Genomic DNA, 23584 nt, shown 5'->3' on the forward strand with positions numbered 1-23584 from the left:
TTTCATAAATTGGCTTAGATAAAAATGCATTTCTTGTCAATGACAGGTAAGTGGAAGGGTGGTTTTAAAAAAACCTGAAGTTTGTCAACTGTTACTAAAAACATGAGAGTTTAGCCATTTAAGATAACAAACATTCTACCTTTTATATGACATTCTAAATTCTTAGAGTCCACATTTGTCCAGTTAAAGTAGGAAAAAATCTGTGAGAGCCCTTGGACTGACCTGTATTAGTATGTGGACTGAAAGCAAAGGTCCAGATTCAGAACTATTATAAATATTTTCACTGTAAGTTTAGAAAAAAAGAATTCGTAGACTTTGTCGTCATTTACTTTTCTTTTGAACAGTAACTGCATAAATTTGGGAAATGGAAACAGAAGTGGCTGAGGTAATTTGTGATGTTGAGCATTTCACTTTTTGGGTATGCAACCTGAAAAGGCTTGCCTTTGAGAGGCTGCTGGTATACCATCCTTTCCTCCTTCCTTTCCAATAAAATCCAAATGCCAAAACAAAATGATGTTGATGTGTTACTCTGATCTTGAATGACCTGTACACCTCTTACAGGATTGTAGAGAGTTAGGGTACAATTTTTCTTCCAGAATTTGGTTGAACTTAAATGCTTTTTAAGGAGGTGATGCAGGAGAGGACTTGAAATTGGTCATGACTGAAATAAATCTTTTAACATGAATCTGTAGAAATCTAACAAGACTGAATCAGTGTTGTTTCATACATGAACTGAAAGTGTTGGGGGGATCAGTAGAATATCAACATAGTAACTTCTCAAAATTTAGGAGGGGAAGAAGCGTTGCTTCTGATCCAAGATCTGTTCCCTCTTGGGCAGCAATTGGTCCGTCTCCCTTATTTTTGTAGTGCGTATGCCAGGAATTGCTTTCTGTAATTTCTCAAGCCTGATTTCAAGTCCTTGTCCATGCAGTTAAATTATCCTGTTTTTCAGAGTGCTGTGTTCTCTCCACAACTCATATGAAAGCAGTCTACCAAGTTGTGATTTAGTATCAGACAGCTTCTTGCCACATCCAAAGCAGATAGCTGTGCAGTTTGTCTGCAGCTGAATTGATTATTCTAATCCTGGGTGAAAGCCCACAGCAGGAGACTTTTAGACCTGCTTGTTTTTAAACTCTTCATTGATATCTAATGATCAAGTCATAGCCTAGGTGAAGAGATTCTAATTTGCCAGTTGAATGATATTAAAACCACTGTTCCTATTTAACATTCAGGTCTTCTTAAGCTTTTTTGTTTAAAGTTTATTACACCTCATATCAAATAAAACCAAACAGTCTATTTTGACTAATACTATCCCTGTCCCTAATTGCGTGGGTCAGTGAGCTAGTTAAAGCTTATTTGTGCTCATTGGAGGGTAACGAATCCTCTCATGTAGCTATAGGAGAGGGGGCAGCAGTAGCTCTGTAACACTTGTGCCTGAACTTTCTGCTTTATATTACTGTTCAGAAAAAACCAAAATAGTCTGTATTTTCTAGAATGGAGTTAATGTTTAGTGCAATGAGAAATACTCCACTGAACCCAGTCAGAAAAGGTGGGAGGGATGATTATGGATCTTTTTCTCAGGTGGGTAGATGCAGAAAAAAAAAAATCCAAATTGGTGAAATCTCAGATGTCCATTAGCAGCTATCCCATTTACATGTAGTGGAAATCTCCCTTCTTGCTGTGATATCTTAAGATGGTTGTGGTAGCTAATCTTCTTGATTCTTAAACACACAGCACAGAACTGTTTAAATCCTGTGGTCATTCATTAAGTTGAGTTTTTTCTTAATAAGGCATTATCTTAGGTGCAACATTACATGCCATTATAAACCAAAAAGATTAGGTTTTATCAGTTTACCAGCTTGCAACTTAAATTATTAAGTCTTATAATTAGCAAGGAAAGTATTCTTTATGCGTCTGGTTAATGGACAAAGTTGTCTTTAAGTTAATGTACTTGAAAAAAATACAAACTTACTGTAAATCATAAAAAATTAAAGCTCTTTGCAGTATACTTTCAAACCTTGACCTTTGGTTTTTGAAAACGTAGAAGGCAATATAATCTCTAGAGAAGCATGAATTCTGTGAAAGCGGAGCTTCAGTGCCAAATTTCTAAAATCACTTGGGTTTATAGTAGATGATCTGTTGATGGGTGATTCTAGATTGTGATACAGAAGTAGAAAGTGAGAGCATATTGATTATGCATCAACACCCCTAAACAAGAAAATTGGGTGAACTTTGTTTAGATTAGCTTTCTCATTTGTTACTATTTTCACTCAAATATGTGTTTTTCCTTATTTACGTTCTGCATGGCAGCACCAGCAATCCCTTTTGTAATTTTGTTTGACAAGTTTTCACATAGTTTGCTCACTAAATCCCAAACTGTCAGGCAAGTGATAGTTACATATGCAGCCTGTATTCTTAACTCGCTGCATTTGCTAGTGTGGGATTCAACAAGACATTTCAGCTTTAGTTAGACAGTGTAAAAGTGAAGGGTCTTCGTGCTGGTATTGTTCAGATTTTTGATCAACTGAATATTGCATTTTGAAAAGGGTTAGAACTTGTACCATCACACCTACCCAAATGAAAGATGACACAAAAGCAATAAGGGTAAGAAGTATCATGGCAGAAGTGTGTGTATGATTAATGATTTATTTTTTTCATAATAGAAATTCAGGAGGAAGTTTAAGGACACTGAAAAGGAAACAAAACGGAGAAAAAATATTTTTAATAAGGAAAAAGGTTACGAAACTTGCTGTGGTTGATTTCAGTGAGGTTAGTTCTTGGTAACATTCTTAAAAGCATAGTATATGTCTCATCATTCACATAAGTAGACTAGAAATAAATGTTAAAAATTATTTTTAACCCCCTGCGACTCCTATTTATTTGCATATATAAACCCCTGTTTGGGGGGGAGCATGGGGAAATGTCTCTAGATAATGTATAGGTTTCCATAAAGGTGTTGCTTTTCCTTCTCTAATAGCTTCTGAAGTCACATTCCTGGATTAGATGCACTGTCCGTTTGCTTTTTGTGACTTGTTTTTAAATTGAACACATTAAAAATAAAGCAAAGACGGGCTTCAATATGGAGGGACTTTTAAAACACACTCTGATATGATGAGCTTAATTGCTAGCAACTGTCCGTGATTCAAGGGTCAGTGGTGTGATAATCCCAGTTTAGCTGTTATTCTCCAGACGCCTTTCAACAGTTTTGTCAAATAATTTGCTAGTTACGCTCCTTTTAGTGTTTCTCCTTCTTTCTGCCATGCATCCTTGTTGGCTCTAGGCATCATCTTTTTTAGCTAGATGTTTGTATCTGTAGAAGTTCTTTCTCCTTTGTATTTGTCTCTTCTGTCTTCAAGTACTCTATTTTGGGGTGTGTGTGTGTGTTTCTCTGCTATTCACAGATTCTGAGTATTTCTCTGTGAAACTGTTTAGGTTATTTCCTGTCTCTAAATGTCTGTTGTCAGGTACCAGCTGTCTTTGTCACTGTCAATAGAGTTGCCTGCAAAAGTTTTTCTGATCTTTCCTTTCTTCCAGTTTCTTGGTAAATTTATCATGACAGTCCTCTCTGTGCATTAATCTTCTTTGAATAGCTTGTTCACATGAGCTTTCGTAATTGATAGCCTCGCCTGGATCTAAAATTATTTAACCTGTCAAGCTCTTTTCTTTCACCAGAACACTTGGATCTTATTCTTCTTTTGTTATGGCTATTGATTTTGTTTTAGAAAGAGTAATTGTGAGCCTGTACTTTTTTTTTTTCAGAGTGTTGATCAAGACCTGAGGTTTCTTAAATGTTGAGGCAATCTGCATACCTTATCTTAAGGTTTTCTCTTAAAATCCCACAGTGCTTTCTTCATTGTCCTCACTGTTAGAATGATCTTCAACAGTACCAAATAAATTATTCCATAGTTTGCAGGCCCTCAGTTCATTTTTCTGTGGTATTAGAAATGTCTACTTACCATGTTTCTCAGTGTCTGTATAGATCAGATTCATTGTGGCTACTGCAGCTCTTCCTGCTGTCTTGAACTGCTGCTGGAGCTTTTCTGTTCTTTGGCCCTTTAATTGAAAGTCTTGTCTCTGATTTTAATGGTGCTATTATTTCACCTGCTCCATTAGCAGAATTATTTTTTTTTTTTGTATTCCTGTGCCATTTCTTGCAGCACTTTCTGAGCCTGACCTTCTGCTGTGCCATGGACTGACGTCCCCCACAGACTGACATTCCCCACCTGACCCCTTGTTACCTTTCTTGTCATGTGTATTTTTGAAGATGTTCCTTGAATCGCCTTTCTTGTTACCATTTTTTTCCTGGAATAATTTATTGATCTTGTTGATATCACCTGACTAGAATTGGGATTTGTTTGTTTAGCCTTGGTCTATTCTCTAGTCTTGTTGTCCTTGTTTTTCAACATTTTCCATACCTTATCAAAGATCAGTTCTCCTTTTGTTTTTTCCTCCAAAGGGTTTCTGAGCTGCGTCCGTCAAGGAAGGCTGGATTAATTTTTGGCTTAGCATTTCTTTTTTCTGTAATTTTTTTTTTTTTTAGATACAGCTGAACTTTATGATGCTAGAGGTTTCCTTAACTGCTTCACTCCTCTTGAGCAGCTACACATACTCAGTTATCTTTGTTGGAAACTCTGCCAGGACACATTCTGTGGTTGCAGGGCAACTATCTTTCATTTTGAAGTTACCAGGCACCAGCCATTCATCCCTTCTTGGAGCCAATCTAATTCATTCATGAAATTCCTCTACCGCTTCTCCTGGAGCCACAGCTGGTCAGGCTGTGAGCCTGGATCATCACTACAAACCTGGAATGTCATGGAGTATAGCAAGCATACACTCGGCTGTTTCATTTTTTTCGGTTAGGAACCCGTACCCCAATTGATACAATATCAGAATGTACATCATGTCTGCTCTTTATTTCTTGGTCTGATTTAGAACTTCCTTATTCCCAGGACTTCTGTCAAAGGTAGTGTTTGGCAAAGTGGCATCATAAAGTTATTTCTAGATGTTTGACTTCCTGTACTCAATACTGTGCTGTCAGTCAGGAGTCTAGTGATTTCCCCAGGATTATCTCGCTGACTTTTGTCTAATTTCTTTTCGTCAGGCTTTTGCGAGAGAGGCTCACGTGGGATTACTGTGTCCTGGTTTGGGTGTAAAGAGTTGTTCCAAGCTAAGCAAAGTGTCTTCAGAAGTCAGGATCTCTATATTTTTTTCAGTTGACGGACTGAGTCCAACAGGTACTCTGAGCTTTCTGTGTCCTGGTTCAAAATCAGCATTGATCTGTATTACTGTATCAGATTTGATCACATCAATTTGTGAGTTTTTTCTGACATCTACATGGCTGTGTTCTTATGCCATCGTATTTCAGTTTGGGCTTTCAGGATATTAGGCTTTGCAAAGTTTACCACTGGTACGTAAAGGACAACTATATAAACACTTTTTGTTTAGAATAAATACTGAGAGAAACTTTTTTGCCTTTTTAGGTGAAACTTTAGAATATTCTGATGTGATTTACTAGTCCAAACACCTCCTTAAGTTCTTATATGTGTGGTTTCTTAGTTTTGTTTTTAGTTTGTGGTTCTGTGGCAAAGCTCAGATCCAAGTCTGAGAGGGGATGATGGCAACCTCAAATTCATGTAATCTAACTCTATGCTCCAGAACATGATCAGTTTTTCTCTTTCTCTGTTAGAAGCTTGTTTTGACTCTGTGTGTATTAATTATATGCATATAGGTAGATATGTCAGTAATGCTACTGATATGTACAATGACATCCTCTCCCTTTTCCTCTTTCTTAATTCTGATTAAGGGATACCTTTTAAAAACAGTATATGCCATGTTAATTATGCTACCAAGGCTGTGTTTAACAAAGTCAGGATTGTGATTACGTACTGAAATTTCTCATTCATGTTGTGTACTCCACATACTTCCTGCTTTAGCCAACAAGGACATCTGGTAAATTTTTCACTCTTCATGTAATAATCCTTCTAAGAAAACGTATCTTCCCTTGACTAGTTGTCTCCTGCCCAGATTTTAGGCCAGGTTGCATCCTCTCCTGTCTAGTTTGCCTAAGCAAGAGGGGAAAAAATTGTGATAGTTGGTGTTTCTTCTTTGTAGAAAGGACTAGAAGCATCTGGCCTTTATCTTAATTCAGGTAATGCTGGGCTTCTGTTCTCCATGAATGTTTTGTAATTACGAAGTGTAATCTATTCACTAGTGAGATTCATGAAATATGTCTTATTAACAAAATTGTATTTTAAAACATGTTTCACACCTCTGCCACTCAGACAAATGATGCTGAATAATGTTCAAGCGAAGGAGAAGAAAAGGAGCTGTGATAATTTAATGAAGTGTCCACAGATGGCTGGACTTATTAATTTTTTAACAGGGTTCGGGTGAGAAGCTGATGTGCTAACAAAATATGCAGCATCTTTGAGATCTGCTGCTTCACTGAAGGATAACAGATGTTGTAGCTATTTTAACAATAGGGTATCATGTTTCTATACTCCTTTACCTACTTGCATTGCTAAAATCTTCACACTTCCCAAGAGGCTATTTTAATAAAGTAGTAATAGAGTTATGGATTTGTTATAAGTTCAAATTTGATTAGGCAAACAAGAATGGGGAAAAAAAAATTAAAGTGTCTTGAAACTATCAGCAGTTTGTGTAATCATTCAGTCTCTTTTGACTGTGTTTGATCAGAACAGTTTAATGCCAGAGGGATTGTAAGGTGAAAGCTGTAGGATGGCAATGTTTGTAGATGATACTACTAAAGTTAGTGTGGACTTGGGTAAGTTATGAGAAACTTGTGTAACATTGAGCAATACAGGAGGTAACAGTTTTGGAAAAAGCGTCAGCTACTCCTGTGTTTTACTTTTTCTGTACTGCCATAGAAATAATCAGGCGAAAAAATAAGGAAAACATTTGCTGAGCACACCAAGATGCCACGAAAACCCCTGAAACCTGCTTTGGGAAAGAGATAATTGCATAAACATATAGTAAATATGTGTGTGTGTGTTTAGAGCTGTTTAATGCTTATATGAAGTATTATGTTAAATACCAGTCTGTGGAGTAGAAATAGAGGAGACTCAGGTGCATGACAAAAATGCTCACAAAGACTTTATCTGACAGGCTTGTGATCATGTAGTAAAGGTACACAACCCTGCCATAGGCAGGGGAAAAGTGAATTCCTGTGCAGCCTTCTGTTGCCCTAGAGACGAGGAAGTTATTCTCTTATTTTTTTTTTTCTTTCAGTCTTGATTTGGCAAGATTGATGCCAAAAGGTCAGTAGGATTCTAAAGAGGATTAAATGTGTAAATAGCATCCATGTTAAATAAAATTGAGCATTTACAGTTGCTGCTGACAGTCTGTATTTAGAGCAGAAGGCAAGCATTTACTCTGAAGTTAGTTAGAATATTGTCATATGAGCGAGTTATTTAGTAATTGTTGATTATGGAAGTGTGTTTTTTCAGCCTCCTTGAAAATGACTGGCACTGGCCATGGTCGCAGAGGGACTGCTGAGCTAGATTAGCATCTGGCTCAGTGCAATGAATTCCTCTTCTTCTGGAGAGTACAGGAGATGAAATACTGGCTCCATTGAAGGCAGGAGACTACAGCCAGAATTTTTACCATCTGTGTTTTCCAGGAGCATGGGAATTATTGCTCTTCTAGGCACATCTTTTTCAGAAATCGAGACAATGGACCACAAATCTCAGTAATGCTTAGACTGGGAATGCTGGCTGAATGGACAAATTTGCATTAAGTAGACTGTTCATTCGCATTCTTACCATTGCTCTGGTCTTTTGATGAGGGGAGTGGAGAGACAAAAGGGAAGGAGAGAATAGGGACAGAATTGACCCACACACACGCATGCCCACACCTCCCCCATTTGCATTGTCCTAGCAGTAAATTTGACATTTGTGGTGCATCTAATTCCTGTTGTGTATGCGTGTGAGAATTGCAGTGTTGCTTATGTGTTCTCCTACCAGTGTTTAGAGAACTTCCCAAGTGGAAAAATCATCCTTCCTAAATTAAGTTTATTAACCTACGTTCCTGCTAGGTCAGTAGTATTTTCCTGCAGTGTCCTAAAATCAATACATAATGTATGTGTGCTGCCACAGAATGATTAATGTATATACAGACATCAAAAAATAGTCTTTGATATTAGAACCCCAAAGTATAATTTATCATTACATTCATTTAGCAAAAGATGAGGTAATATCTTCAACTGAATGCCCTGCAACATGTGGGTGAAGAGTGGGTGCTACTTGCTCATTAGAAAGGTAACTAGTTTTCATTAGATCTTGTTGATTGAAGTGACTGGGAAATACAAACCATTGAGAAAAAAGTATCAATGTTTTAAAATTTTAACTTAAAAAAATAGTTTTAAATGTGCTTTAAATAAAAAGACTGAATTTGCTTACATGGTAATGCATTCGAAAACAATACAGAAAGTTAAGGAAATGCAAGCTTACAAGGTGATCGGTTGATATTTTGAAGAGGAAAAGAGAAGCTCTGTAATGGAAAGATTCTGAACTCGTAGGTGAAGGGGTATTTCCTAGTAGTATACTGCTGCAGGAGGTATGTGAGCACTCTGGGACCTGTTGCTGTATTTATAAACAGGTCTCAATTAATAGTAATTAAGGCTTATATTTAGGGTGCCTTTTGTAATACATCATTATTGTTTTGTGGTTGTCTGTTGGCTAAAGCAAAAGGGTCCTCCTTCACAGCGGAGGCTTTTAAGCAGTGCAAATTGCAAATAATTGTAGAATAGGAGAAAATTACTCTTTAGGACAAAATTATAGCCTAGGTTAAAATATATATAATATAAAAACACACAGAACTATGATCAAGTAAAGGTTTTACTAGCATTTAAGATGACCTGGAAAATGAACTGTAATTTTATTGCTAGTGAGTAATGAAACAGTCTTAAATAAAGGTTATTTAACCTTAATGGAGCACCTGCACACAACAGATATACAATGCCTCTCTTGCCCCAAAAGTGAATAGTACTAGTAAGGGATTTAAAATCAAGCATAGTTGAGATTTATGTTAGAAATTGCAGGGCTTTAGTCCTCCAATAACAGTCTCACTTATGCTAAAGTTGCTGATACAATGACTGTACAAGTTGTAGTTGTATAGGGTAAAGAGATTGCAACAGCTGAGGTGAAACAGAAGTCATAGTGCTCATCTGATAAAATGAGGGAGATCCAGGACTCCCTTCCAGGCTGGTGAAGGAATTGGCTTAATATGCAGGTGTCTTAATAAAGATTTCGAATGAGTTGTGAATTCAAGGGCTAGTACACTTTTCTTGAAGAATAACTGTTGTAGAATGTGTGTCTGAAAAGACACGGGGTGATCATAGACCAATTAGTCTGATCCCAACACTGTGCCCTTTTTAAAAGGAGTTTGAAGGAGAAGGTAATTAAGACAGAGGAAAGTGTAAAGAAGGCTAAACTGTAACATGACTTTTGTCTGCGGTTTGCATCTGAGCTTCTTGATGAAGCAATTGATGTCTTGGAGCACAATAATACGATGGGCATGCTGCAGCACAGCCTTTCGATACACTGTCCTGTTAGAAATTATTAAAGGTCAAAATGATAGAAATTTAAACGAGAATATTGAGATAGATAAGAATCTGAGGTAAGTATGAAAATTTAATGGGTTGTATTGAGAGGGGGATTTTCAGAATGGAAAGATGCCTCAGAGACTAGAGTTTAGAAAGATCATGTTTAACAGCCTCATCAGTCATTTTGCTATAAGAACAGAGTACTCACGTACAAAATTAGCAAGTGTGGCAAATTTAGGAGACCTTGTTACTCTTGCTGTGGCCTCAGTGGTCTTACAGGAAGAATTAAATGATGCTCTAGACTGAATAATGATGAAACTTATTAGCACAGTGTGTAAAGTTAAGCAGATACTTGGTATTTTATGTAGTGGGGACAGAGGGACTGGTGAATTTGCAAGAGAAAAGAAGACTAGTTGGTGGATTATAGGGTTGATTGTAACGTGCCAGTGTCCAGAGAACTGATGTGATGGTTACATTTTTTTTGGAAGATCTTTTCAGTGGACACAGAGAAGCAATATTGTTATATTTCCACGGATGTTTGTGATCCTAAATTACAATAGGCACTTCAGTTTGTCTGTTGTCTCTTTGTTGTTCTGCCAGTGGTGCATGGTGGGAGAGTTAAGAGGCAGTGGATATCAGTTGAAGCAAAAGAGGTTCTGACTGGGTTTAAGGAGGAAGTTCTTCACTGTGAAGACAGTCGTGTGGTAGGGCAGGTTGCCCAAGAGGTGGTGCAGTCTCCATCCATGGGGATTTTCGAGATCTGACTGGACAAATCCCAGAGTAACCTGCTCTGACCTTGTAGCTGACTCTGTGCTCTGAGTGGGTCCATTCTTACCCAAATGATTCTGTGATTCTGAGTCTTTAAAGATGGATAGGGTGGCTAGGGAAATGAGGAAAAGAAACTAAGAAAGAGGGAGGGGAAGCTAGAAACTTTCTTCTCAGAGGAATGAAGTTGTGGAAGGAGCCTCCAGATAGTATTCCAAGAGGGGAGAAAGTATGTAATGGTTGGAGATGGACCTGTACGAGGTAATGTAAGAAATTGCTTGGCAAAACTGAAGTGATCTATATGTTAGAAAAATAACGTGTTAGAATTCAGTCCAGCTGTTCTGAAGGATTGGGGAGGTCTCTACAGTCTTGTACCTCCTCCCCAATTATATATGTGTTTTACATTCCATTAGTTTTCTCTCTATAGCATCAGAGGTTAGCCACAACAAGAGAGCAAGTATGCTGCTGCTTCTCATTGCATTAACTTTTTTGATCTCTCACATGGTGGCACATGATAATTTGTGGATTTGGTCTTTTATGTTTAATATAGGATGTGAAGATGGTGTTTTGTGGGTTTGCTCAAATAAATCTCTTATGTGGTTGGCTTTGATTGCAGAGCACCAGAGTTGGTGCCATTGGTCTGGTTCACACTTACTTTTCTATGGGTGAAAAATATATAAAAGTTTTATGGAATGTATGTATTAAAATTTATACTTATATAGATGCTAATAATGAACAATTCTACAGTCCAAGTAAAGAAGTTTTTCATTCAAGTAAGAAAAGCCTGAACATGTGACATCAGATGTTGCTTCTTGCTGCTTCTCCAAAGATCTACAAAAATTGGAGAGCAATCAGACAGTTTAAAAAATAAACAAAAACCCCGTGGGATTTTCTTGAAAGTAAATAGGGATTCAAGCTGAAAATGGTAGAACGTACCATTTAACTAAAGGAATACGTGTTGTAGAATCTTTCTTAGGCAGTCAAATATAGTGAATATGGACAGAGAAAACTACAGGTCATGGAATTTCGGCATCAGTATATGATAAGCAGCATGTGGTAATATACCTCGTTAGGAAGCTGAGGCACAAGAGATAAATAACTTGCCCATCCCTTTTCCACCCCTTCACGTTAAAGAGCCATGCAGTATTTTTTGTCCATGTGTATTTTGCATGCTTCAACGTCAAGTTTAAGTCCTTGATCTGAGTGATTGCTTATTATCCCTTCTCAAAGGAAGAAAGAATTGCAAAGCACTGAACTAGGTGTCAATAAATAAGTTTAAAAATATAGAAAAATTTGTCCTACTATTGTTAAATTCTCAGTGTGTTTTTGATAGGTAGTAAGACTTGTAAAAATGCTGGGTTGAACTGCTTGGAAATGAGTGACTTGATGTCCAAAGAATCATCTTCACAAGAGATAAATGAGAAACTTTCCAATTAGGTTAAACTTTTGAAAACAGAAGATAATAAATAAGGGGTTTCACCCTTAGGCTTGCTAAAAGAGGTGGAAAAGGTGAAAGCTGACCTAAACTGTCCCAGCCTCATATAATCGTGACTATGAGGTATCACCTGCAAAGAGAGCTTGTGTTTGTGTTTTCTGATCTGGGGTCTTGGCTGTGTGCAGTAGCATTGAATTAGAGGTTACAAGAACCTGCTGCTTGCCAGCAGGCTCTGTTCTCGTGCTTGAATAATTGTACTAGGATGGTTTAATTTGTGCAACACGGAGTCCCACTTTTCCTCTTTTATATGGAAGGCACACAGTGTACTGACTTTAAAGACAAAATTCATAATATGTACTTGAAGCTGTGCGCTGTTGAGAGGGAAAGGTAAGATGTCAAGAGTACTGGAGCTGTTTCTATAACAATGTTAGTTTTTAAGTGCAAGCATAAAAAAAGAATTAAAATTTTACTTTGAGACTGTTATTGCAGTGAGCAAGCTGTGCCTTGCCCCGTGTCAGTGTTGGCTGCACAACTGCCTCTGTGCAAGCTGCAAAAGGGAGGGCTGATAAGATAGCTAACCACCATGGAAAATGGAGAGTGAGGAGGCTTTTTCCTGCCCTCTGCTTTGTCCTTCTTCCCTCATACTGTATTCTGTTGCCTTTACTGAACCATTTGCTTATACCAGTAATGGTGGACAGGGTATTTCAGTTGGAAGATCTGATCCTTCCCTCTTATGGGAAGTTGTTGTGCAAAATGTTTGTGGTGGGTTGACCTTGGCTGGCTGCTGGCTGCCCACCCAGCTGCTCTCTCACTCTGCCTCTCAACAGGATGGAGGGGGAGAAAAGAAGATTAAAAAGTTGGTGGGTCAAGACAGGGAGATCACTCACCAGTTATTGTAATGAGCAAAACAACCTTGACTTGGGGAAAATGACTTTAATTTCTTGCCAATTAAAATAAAGTTGGGTGGTAAGAAAACAAAGACAAAAACTAAAACACCTCTCCCTGCCCTCTTCCCATTTCCTAGGCTCAACTTCCCACCTTCATTCCCAATTCTTCTGCCTCCTGCTCTACCCTGGTCTCCCCATGGCAGCACCTGGAGCTGCCCTTCTTCCTCTCCCCCCTTGTGTTCTGACCTGCCTATTGCAGGGCTGTTTCTCAACACTTTCCTCGCTGCTGTGCAGTGGTTTCCCCTTTCTTGGATATGCTTTCACAGAGGTGCCACCAGCTTCGCTGGCTGGCTCAGCCGTGGCCTCTGGGGGACAACGTGGAAATGGCTGGAACCAGCCCCAACCGTGTCCAGCACTGGGAGTCCTCAACCTCTTGTCACAGAGGCCACCTTGGCAGCTCCCCCACTGAGCACCGGGACATGGCTGCCCAAAATGTGAAGCCATTCAGCGGACTTTGGGTATTTCTGGAGAACATTTTCACTCAAAAGGTGACACGTTCATTGTGCAGTGCTGCCATGTCAGCGTGGCAGTGGTAGCTTTGTGTTATGCTGTGGAGAAACTCGGTTCTCAGGTCCACTAACATGAGAAAGATAAATACTTGCATGGGAACAAATGCAGTTTTTACCTTATGGCGCTATACAGAAGGCTTTTTGTAGCTGTAGGCGGTAAATTAAGATGTTGTGTAGGTTATAAACTTGAGAGTGGAAGGCATAGAACTTCTCTCCTTGTTACTATCTCCTTAGTGAGTACTAGGGGGCATCTGTGTTCCACTGCAAGTAAATCAGTAGCTCTTACAGAATGCCGTTCAAACTGTATTTATTCAGATGTACCAGGCAGAGACACTGTCTTGATTTTTGCCACTTCAGTGCTACATACTCCTGAAGCATAGCACCAATGCTGGAGAGGTGAGCAGTTTCCTTGCATGTTTCCTCCCATTTTTGAGGACTTGAAAGATTTCTATTTTGTTGTCAGCATTTGCTAGTTTCTAAAACTACTTTTTTCTTTAAATAGGTACTTTTATTATTGGTTTTATTTGCCTTTACACCAGCTATGTTTAGCATTGTGCTATCAAATGTTAAGATTGTTAAAGAGTTGGAAGAGCAGCTTAATTTTTTAAAAACTACATTCATAAATCTTGACTTGGACTTTCAAAGCTTTGGTGTCATCTTCAAATTACCTCTAATTTGTTGCTTTTTTAACTTTCCTATTTGCAGGCCTTCCCAGGTTCGCCAGCCAGCCAGAATCATCATCTGTCTATAAAGGAAACAGTGCAATCCTTAACTGTGAAGTCAATGTTGACCTTGCACCGTTTGTGAGGTGGGAGCAGGATCGCCAGCCAGTCTTTCTGGATGATCGTGTGTTCAAATTACCAAGTGGAGCTCTAATTATTAGCAATGCTACTGATACGGATGGAGGAGTCTATCGCTGCATCATTGAAAGTGGTGGAACCCCCAAATACAGTGACGAAGCAGAACTCAAAATTCTTCCAGGTATTGATCTGTTTTTCTTTTAAAGAACTAATAATTAAAACATTAGTCAAGCAATAGGCGGAAAAGACCTAACAAGAATACTTACAAATGACAATCTGCTCTGTTGCATTTTTTAAGTTTTTCAGTATATTTTAAGTTGAACTAAGTGTAATGTGTGTTGTGAAAGCTGGTGGTTGGGTTGGTTTTATTTTTTTCTGTGTATCTTCAAATGAGTGTGGGCACTTAAGCTGCAGGATTTTGGTCCTGGGGAAGACTAACCTGTATCTTGCAGTTGGGAAACAAAATCAAAATCAGTTACCACTGAGTGCTTTGCAGTGGTTGGAGATAGGCCAGACATACACATGTACTTTTTTGCCATATTTAATGGTTTAGCTTTTTGGAAAAGACTTCTTTAAAAAAGTCACTAGTAATAGACTTCCATTATGACATGTTACAAAGAGGGGATTGACGGTTTCTTTGAGCATAAATGTTTGGGGATTTCTGAGTTGCTCAGGCTTCAATCCCATGTTTAAAATACTGTTGAAGTTTCCAAAAGAAATTGGTGCTTAGTCCCTTGCTCTTGGGATGCTTAAGCTGAGGCTCTTTTAATTGCCCCAATATTTAGGCAGTTCTGATTCTTTAACCGTTGGACCCTTTTGGGAAGTCTCCAGATCCCAAAAAGAGGGGGATGACTTTTTCTTTTGAAAAGTTTAGCTATGCCTGTTGTGCTGAAATGTTTAGATTTTTTTTTTATAAGAACAAAACTCCAGTCCTGATGTAAACTGTTTCTACATTTAGTGTGTTCTCTTTCAAATGACACTATGGCACAGAGCTGTGTGTCACCAGGTGTTCTAACACAAAGTTTTGAAAATTGACCAAGAACAAGACAGGAATGTGAATCACACTTTCCCAAACTAGGCAAATACGGGTGGTGTTTTGTATGGGTTTTCTTAATTATTTCCAGAACTTTATGCTGTCTCTTCTGAGTTAGTCTTCTTATTGGAATTCTGATTCAATTTTTACTCCTTGGAGAACTGCCAGAGATGGTTGCTAGATTTCCATCTTTGGAGGCTTTCAGAGCTAGGCTGAGCAATGTCATGGTTGGCCTGACCTAGTGTTGGCAACAGGTGGACTTCAAGCAGGTGGTTGCACTAGGCGTCTTCAAAGGTCCCTTTCAATAAATACTTCTGTTTCTCTTGACTATGCCGCTTTTATGTTTAAAATGCTAACATGTACTTTAAAATACCCCAGTTTTACAATTGCAACCTTCCCTCTTTTAAAATTGACGTGTTTGCTAAGCTTTGGAAACTAATCATGCTTAAAGTAAGAATTTGTTTCATTAAGTTCTTTAGACTTTCTGAAAAGAAAGGCTTACCTCTCCATCAACTAAGGATACAGTTTTTGAAGAGGAGCACTTTCGGAAAAGATGCTTAATTTAACTATTTTAATTTGGTTTGCCTTCACCTTTCATGTGAGCCTAGCCCCTCACATGAATGCTTAAGACTTCTCTCATTTTTGTCAGTGAGGATTTCCTGATAAACTTCCATATTGTGTTGATCTTCTGAATTCTTTTGGCTTCAGATACAGTTTACTTGCTTTTGTAATGTTTTGCTGAAGGTGATTAAAGATAACTTTATTAGGGAATACAAATAGAGCTGTTTCCTTGCTTAGCGATGAGTCTGAAAGTGTTGATAGCAAAGTTTTGTGAAATCCCTCCCAGCAGACTTTTTTTTTTTGAAGTGGGATTAAACTGTTGCACAGAAAGCTCTCTTAAATCTTGAGTGGCCCCATAATTGATTGTTTGGTCTGAGATGTATTTGAAAGAAGGATTTGAATTAATCTGTTCTTCATTCGTTTTATTCCATTTTTAAATGGTTATCTGATCTGTGCTTGACAGCAGCCTCACTGCTCTGCTTCTAAATCTTGGAAATACACCCAACACATACTTGCATCATACAGATTTGCATCCATGGACAGTGTTCTACTTTTTCTGATAGTGAGCTTCGTTAGAGCGTTCAGTGAGCATGCAGGAGAGTACATTTCCGAGCTCTGCTACTTGACAGCAGGTGCTTTCAGATATAGGAATGCAAGGGGAAAGAAAAAAAACAAAAACCAAACTAAACCAAAATTTTTGAATCCACTTTTCACTAACACGAGAACTGAACTTCTTTTTGTGAGCTTGGAGCATTAATGAGTTCTGTCTCCAGTGAGTCATACCAACTCTTCTCCCTAGTGTAATGATTGCTTGCTGGCAATCTGTTACATCCATTTTTTGCAACTTGGCTTGCTCCATATGCCACTCCAGGTCACTCTCACTGTGTTACCCGCCTGTTCACACATGGTCTTATTTCTGGAGCAAGCAGACTAGTTCCCTCTAACAGGGAGTGTGGGCAGAGCTGCTACGATCGTTTGTGTGTGGGCCTGAGACAGATGGTGTGATCCATGATTGCTCCAAGTTTGGCTGCCTCTGCCTGGGACGAGTCTGAAACAGGATTTCCATTGGGCCTGGTTCTCTCGCTGGCAGCCTCATCATGTTATACCTTGGAGCACGTGCATGTCCTTAGCTTAGTGCTCGAAACGCTCGGTTATTATTTTTAGCACTTTGAGCTGAAGAACACCCAAACCAACAACTTCCAGAAATCCCTGTGAATATCACATAGGTCCCAGCTAAGACAGGGGCCTAATATGTGTGTGATAAGACACAGAATGTACTTCAGAAAGCAAAAGTAGTGTAGGTACAGAATAGTCTGCCCCCATTTAGGTGGCCAAAAATAATTTGAGGGCTTGTCCAGTTCTGGAGCTTACCTGTCATCAAACTTCTAAGTGCACATCTGAGTATTGAGAATAGAGCAATTAATGCAGTATAAATGCTGGGGGTTTTTGAGCACTTGGTAGAAAGAGTTAGGATAGCTAACACGGCAGAAGTGCCGTAGCTGGTATGTAGGAACTCATTTGCTCTAATGGTGCGAGGCACATGCTAAAGTTACTGCAGAGGCAAAGGGTGCAAACTGCATCTTTTGTCAAGGTGTTACTGGGGTGCCTTGATGAATTGGTGACACTTCTAGTTAAAATTGATTTTTAATACCTTTCTCCTAAGGTTACACTTTGAGAAGTCATGGATATTTTTAGTAAAGTAGAAAAGTAGCCTTTTGTTCTTAGTATTTATTTGTTGTAGTTTAGTCCAGAGTACACTGCTGGACAACCTTTATTGGTGGGTATGTTTTCAGCTCTCACAGTCAAAGTGGCCTTTTCCTGTAGTAAAAAATTGAGTAAATAGGCACTTCGCTTGTGCTTGTTCTTGGGTGGGGGAAGAAACAAAACCTTCTCCAGCACAGTTCAAAGCAAAACCAAAACTAATTCAGAGGATTCACTATTTCCATAAGGATGGAAAACCATGGTATGTTATTGTTTCAGTATAAAGCTTGTGTTACTTCAGTGTGCAAATTATCTAGTTACTTTATTTTGCTTAGGGTTGACTCTGCTGCAGTAATTTAATTTCCCAGTAAAAGCACTTTCTCAGACAGCTACCTGATGAAGTCAGGTGATTGCCTGAGGATGGCTGGACAAAGTCCTTTGTTTACGAAATCTCTACTAGCTGGTGAAAGTTGCCGTTTCAGGGCTGTAGCTTTTAGCTGAAATTGTTTCCCAGGGAGTTTGAAGAGTCAGAATCCCAGTGGTGGCAAATCAGTTTGCATGTCTGGAGGAAATGGTAAAGAGCTGTTCACGTGGGAGGCTGGGAGAGTCTCTTGGAGAAAACGGTTTATGTAGGTATGATGATTGAATCTGGTAAAGATGCAGGAAGGAATTAGATGTTTCATTTGGTTTTTTTTTTTAATATGAACATTTTCTGATTCTCCATTTGGTAACTTTGTCATTTACAAAATATTTGCAGATCCCGAGGTGTCACAGAACTTGATGTTTGTGAGGCAGCCCTCTTCACTTACTAAAATTACTGGGCAAAGTGTGGTTTTTCCATGTGTTGCCGTAGGATTTCCAACTCCATCTATCAGGTGGACAAGAAATGAAGAAGAGCTTATCACAGAAGGGTGAGTAACAGCTAACATATATTTTTATATAATGGTAGGAATCCCGCCAGAGTTACGATTTTAGATTAGCGCGCAACTTGCTTTCTGCTTAATTTTAAAGCAGAACAGAAGCTAGTTTTCTAGGCTGAGTGTTAGGACAAGTAAAGTAGTTCATGAGACTGTGGAACAATATCATAGTATTTTTTTTGCAGACATCTGAAACAAAGAAATCTTACTTGAAACAAGAAGGTTATTAAGAATATATTACTTGTAGATTGCCACTGGAGTAAAAGCAGCAATTAAGAGAATAAGGACACTGTAGAAAAGCTAAGACTTCTTCATGTTGACATATTATGTATGTGAAGCCCCGCACTCGCATTACTCTTCCTACAGTGGAAATGTCCAGTATACGTCTAAATGTTCCATAAGAATTTAAGAATAAGTGTTTAAAGCAGAATTTCCTAATTTCTCATTAAAACAGAATATTATTCTGGCTTGATTCTGACATGATTAAAAAAAATAATGTGGTAGAAAATACATATAAGGAAGCAGAGCAAATCTTATCAAGAAAATTTTTCTCCATCTAACGATCATACTTACTACAACAAGGAAATTGCAAACAGATACTTGAATGTTCTCAATGTCCCTCACAGTTGGTGGTGAGATTAATGTAGAGGCAAGTTAATTGTGAAACAACGAGAGGTATAGTTATATTGTGGCATGGCTGACACAGAAAGCAGCTAAAGGAATATTCCAGTCACTCTACAGTACCAGTGATAGTAATACATCTCTTTTTTGTCAACTCCTAAATTAAAAAAATCCGGGGGCTTGTAATTTGAAGTGTCTTTATCTGGAAAGTGCTAGCTTCTGAGGGATAATGACTAACAATTCTAATACCGCTGAGAAATTGTGTTGATGTCAGTCTGATAGCACATGATTTAGATTCATTTTTTTCGTAAATACAAGAAATCATTCATGTACAAAGGATGCTACAAGCTCATTAGAGTTGCACAATCAAATGTGGTGAAATGTCAGAATGTATGTGCCTGGTAAGATCTGAATTAGTTTTTCTTGTATGTAAAATGATGTCATGTCATATCTTTATAAATTTTTGCTGCCCCCTGCCCCATCATTCTTTAGGTTATGTCCATTCAGTGCACAAGGAGGTTACAAGCTCACTTACTGAAGAGCTCTCCTTCCTTGTTTTTTGATAGAAAGCCCAAATTTTCAAATCCTGCTCTGAATACAGTGCTAGTAATTCCCTTATGAGCTTTTCTATGCAGGTTGTCACAATAACTTCTGATGGCTTCACAAATATTTTTTTCTTTTCAAAATTCAGAGTGAGAAAGTTTATTGGAGAGCTGAGGCATAACATCAGTAAACATATTTGATCTTTATATACGCACAATTTGAACCATGTATGACCTGATATTTCAGAATATTTAGTATTAGTTTTTAGCATTATGTCCCTTTGTTACAAGAATGGATTCTGTTTGACTTTTGCTGCAAGTACAGATCACTCTCTGAACTGTGTGTCAAGTTGTCTTTGTATTAATCTAACACAAGATTAAATGTTTTCCTTTCAAGCTGTATCGCTAAGGAGAATATGTACAGAAGCCTGTATTTATAAGAAAAATAGGTTATTTTTAAGGGGTGAGTGTGATGGGTTTGGGAAATAAATATTTGTTACTTAAGACCAGAAAAAAGAGAAGGTGTGTAATTTTGACGGTGTATTTGTCGAAGACTGCATTGAGATTTATGTTAATGGATAAATATAAGTAAACTTTAATGATGGCAGTCTTGGTACTTGTTCAAACAAGCAACCTTTAATGCAGTGTATTGTGAAATTAGTTTGCTGTGATACAGTATTTTCTAAACTAATTTGAGTGAAAGAGAAGGAGGCTTTGAGTGTTGAGTGAGGAACTGGTGGAGGTGACACAATGCTAAAAGTTTCCATTGTAGTACAACGGTTAACAACTTCAGGGAATCCTTTCAGAAATTAACTTAAAGATTTTAAAGAAACATCAGTAATAGTTATTGCTGCTTTCTGGTTCCTCATAAAGAAGTCCATCAAAGACTATGAAATACCCAAGTTCTGCCTGGGTCTTGGGGAAGTCTCAGTCCTCAGAAGCTGAAGAGTAAGAGACTGTTTGGAGGAAGGGTCTCTGTAGGCTTGCACCATCTGTATGCCCTTCTCTGGGCATTGCTGTCTGGCTTTGGTCTGCTCCGTTGAGGCCCTTCTTACTGTATTCACAATTTCAGAGATAAAATCACAAATTGGACCTGATAGCCTGTCACTGGGAAAAACATTTGACTTGTGATGAAAGCTTTTCATTGAATTGGCTTACTAGTCAAGCTAGTAATCTTGATAATATGTAATAATTCTCTCAAAACTACATTGCTTGAAAAGAAAGGAAAAGGCTTTTCTAGATTTATGGTGCTGGTGCTTGTAGCTCCAAACCGGAGCTTCAGGGTAAGAAGCAAGCCTTTAGACTTCTGTGAATTCCTGTGTTTATAATCCTGTGATATGGGGTATAGTGCTCATAGTTCTATAAGACTGGTACTACAGAATGCACGCCCACCCTGCCATACATGTGATTCAGTAACGTGAATATAGATCCTACTTTTTCAGATGGATTTCCTCTGAAACTCAGAATGAGTAATGTCTCTGCCAGGAACATAGAAAATATTGAGAGAAATGGAAGGAAGCAGGAAAAGCCACTGAAGTATACAGCTATTTGATTAAAAGTTATGTCCTTTACAGAAAACTTTAGAAAGTAAAATCTGCCATATTGGCAGTATTACCTGATGTAAAAGGCTATAATAGAAGTGTTGTGTACAGGTTGAACAGGTTTTCAGATTTTGCCAACTTTGAGCCTTTCAGAGTTTTTACTTTTAAATGTTGCGTCTGGCTAAGGATTCTACTGTGTGAGGGTCTGTTTTTTAGCAAATGCGGGAGTAATTTTGTGCTTTTGAGGAATCTGAAGTTGAAAAGTGAAGTTTCAGGTGAGGTGTCTGCCAAGATGGATGTTTCAGAGCTTGGAAAATGGGCACAGAGTTTCAGATGTTTGGAAGATGATGTTCTTCTTGGAAGCCTTTCCAGTGTGTGGATCAGTATTCAAACAGCATATATTGTGTATCTTGATTTATATTTGGACACTTATATGAAAGAAATTACAAATGCATGTACCATTACCACTTTAAAAAGATACAGTAAATGAGATAGTTCATCTGAAAATAAACAGTTGAAAGGACCCTGGACAATGACATTATATTTTAATAAGGCTGTTGAAGTACAGCTAACTTTGATGGTTTGGGGCTGTTCAATTTAGTAAAACTTTGTCATTGAAAAATGTCTACAGAAAACTGTAAAATGGTTGTATGACTAAGAATTTCCTAAAGTAAAGAGATTACAAAGCTGAGGTTGCATGTGCAGCATTAATTTTATGCTGTTGCTGTATGTGTTCGAATGAAGTCTTTAATTGTATGATCATATACATATTCTTAATGCAGGGTTTTTTCCTTAATACTTCACACAAATGTGTGATATTTTAAATTATTGCATATTATTGTTTGCCAGGCACTCTGAGTGATTTGTGTTAAGTGAATTACACTTGCCCAACTCAGCAAAGGTTAAACATAGCAGAGTAATTATGGAGATTTTTCTGGTAGTAGATTCCACAAAATAATCTAATTTACTGTCTAATTTTATCTGCTGTACTTTACCAAGACTGCAAATAGATTATAAGATGTTTTGGGAATAGTAATTTGAGAGGGGAAAAAAAAAAAGCCCAAACCTCAGGGTATAACTGGCTGTTTGAATACAATAAATTAATAAAGGCTCACTATATTTTGTGATAATGAAACACAAAAAAGCATGTGAGTTAGGTATCCAAAGTAGCTCAAGTAATTGTGTATTGTGAGTGTGTAACTGAGGGCTGTATGGAATGCATATAAAAGGCTTGAATTTGATTTTGCTGTTCCCTGACATTTGAATGATCAATCTTTGTTGTTTTTAATGACAATTTAAATTATGTTATCACTTTTATATTAAGGTGATTCTCTGTCTCCAGTGTCTGAAATCTGATTGCTTCACTCTTGTGTGGAAATGCTTTATTATCCTTACAAAGTTAAGATGTTTTTACTTTATTACGAAGGCAGTTTTGCTTTAAGTCCAGAATTCTTCCACATCTAGTGCATACAGAAGGAATCACTGAGGAGGCTGACAGATGAATTTTCTTCCATGTTTTTAACAGCAGTGAACTTGTTTTGGATCTCATATTGGTAAATTCTGGACTCTCCTCTAGGTTTTCTTGAGGCAAATAATCAAAGAGAATAGAAGCATAACATATACAGTTTTTGGCCATCTAAATTATAACCTTGTTTCTTGACCAAAGGGAGAACTCATGTAAATGCTGCCATGTTACAAGTAGTTTGAGATCCTATAAGACAAACTTTTGTTGCCTAACGTGACAACATCTAGTAATTTTTAATAGTTCTAATAACTTCTTAATTGCTGGTTGGTAACCATAATAGTCTGCTGCCTCACCATGCATGCTGCTTCACTTCCCAGCAGCTGGCAGTGCGAAGATGACCGTCATACGGCACGTGTCGCTTTTAGATGGATAACGATGGAAGTTGGTGGATATCCAGAAAAGGGCACTATATGTCATCAAAATTACACTCACATTCTGTATGGCCTGTTATCATTCCTTTGCAATTTTGTTAGTCTCAGCTTCTCTCATCCAGTCAGTTCTTTTTGCATGGCCTTCCTTCCTGTTCTGTATCCTGTCACTGATGGATCTAGCTTTTACCAATCGGCTTCCATTCCATTCTGCTTTCATCTTTGCCTTCAGCAGATTATATGCTACTCACATTAATTTGATTCACCGTGAGTGCTAGAACAAATAATTAAAGAAGCTATTTTACATAATAAAAGGAGATACAAAGCTGCATATTTGGATGTGTCAAGGTCCCGACTTGTCTTAATTTATTTTTCTTTAGGCATGGTTTTAGTGCAGCCTTAACATGTCTAACATGCCATTCTCACAAATAAGCTTCAGTAGCATTGTTTCTGTTCGCTGTAACAACATTCAAAGCTTTTCTGTGTTTGTGGACTGACAGTGTCCAAATGTAAACAAAGAGGTTGGAGAATTGTGAAAAGCGCTGTTTTCTTAGATCTTTTTATATAGTTAGAAATTTCTTAGATGGTCAGATTTGCCTTGGAGGCGGTGTAGTCCAAGACTTCTAGGTTCATTTTTTTGGTGCTAACTTAAATAAATAGAATACAGTTAAGGGGGAGGGGGGGGGGAGTGGTGATACAGTTTTGGCAGCTCCTGTTCACATATCCTTTGTACAGATTTTTCTTACTTGACACATAA

At 38.0% G+C, this 23584-nt stretch overlaps 1 protein-coding gene across 9 annotated transcripts in view; it reads left to right on the forward strand.

Annotated features, from left to right (window-relative positions):
- NEO1 (neogenin 1) overlaps nt 1-23584 on the forward strand; it is a 210905-nt gene that overhangs the window by 71590 nt on the left and 115731 nt on the right. For all 9 annotated transcript variants that reach the window (XM_074837258.1, XM_074837261.1, XM_074837262.1 and 6 more), the window contains exons 3-4: nt 13924-14199; nt 18071-18224. In XM_074837258.1, coding sequence (XP_074693359.1) covers nt 13924-14199; nt 18071-18224 — 430 coding nt within the window. The remainder of the gene's footprint in view (nt 1-13923; nt 14200-18070; nt 18225-23584) is intronic.

This window comes from Strix aluco, chromosome 12 (genome assembly GCF_031877795.1).
Source record: "Strix aluco isolate bStrAlu1 chromosome 12, bStrAlu1.hap1, whole genome shotgun sequence".
NCBI lineage: Eukaryota > Metazoa > Chordata > Aves > Strigiformes > Strigidae > Strix > Strix aluco.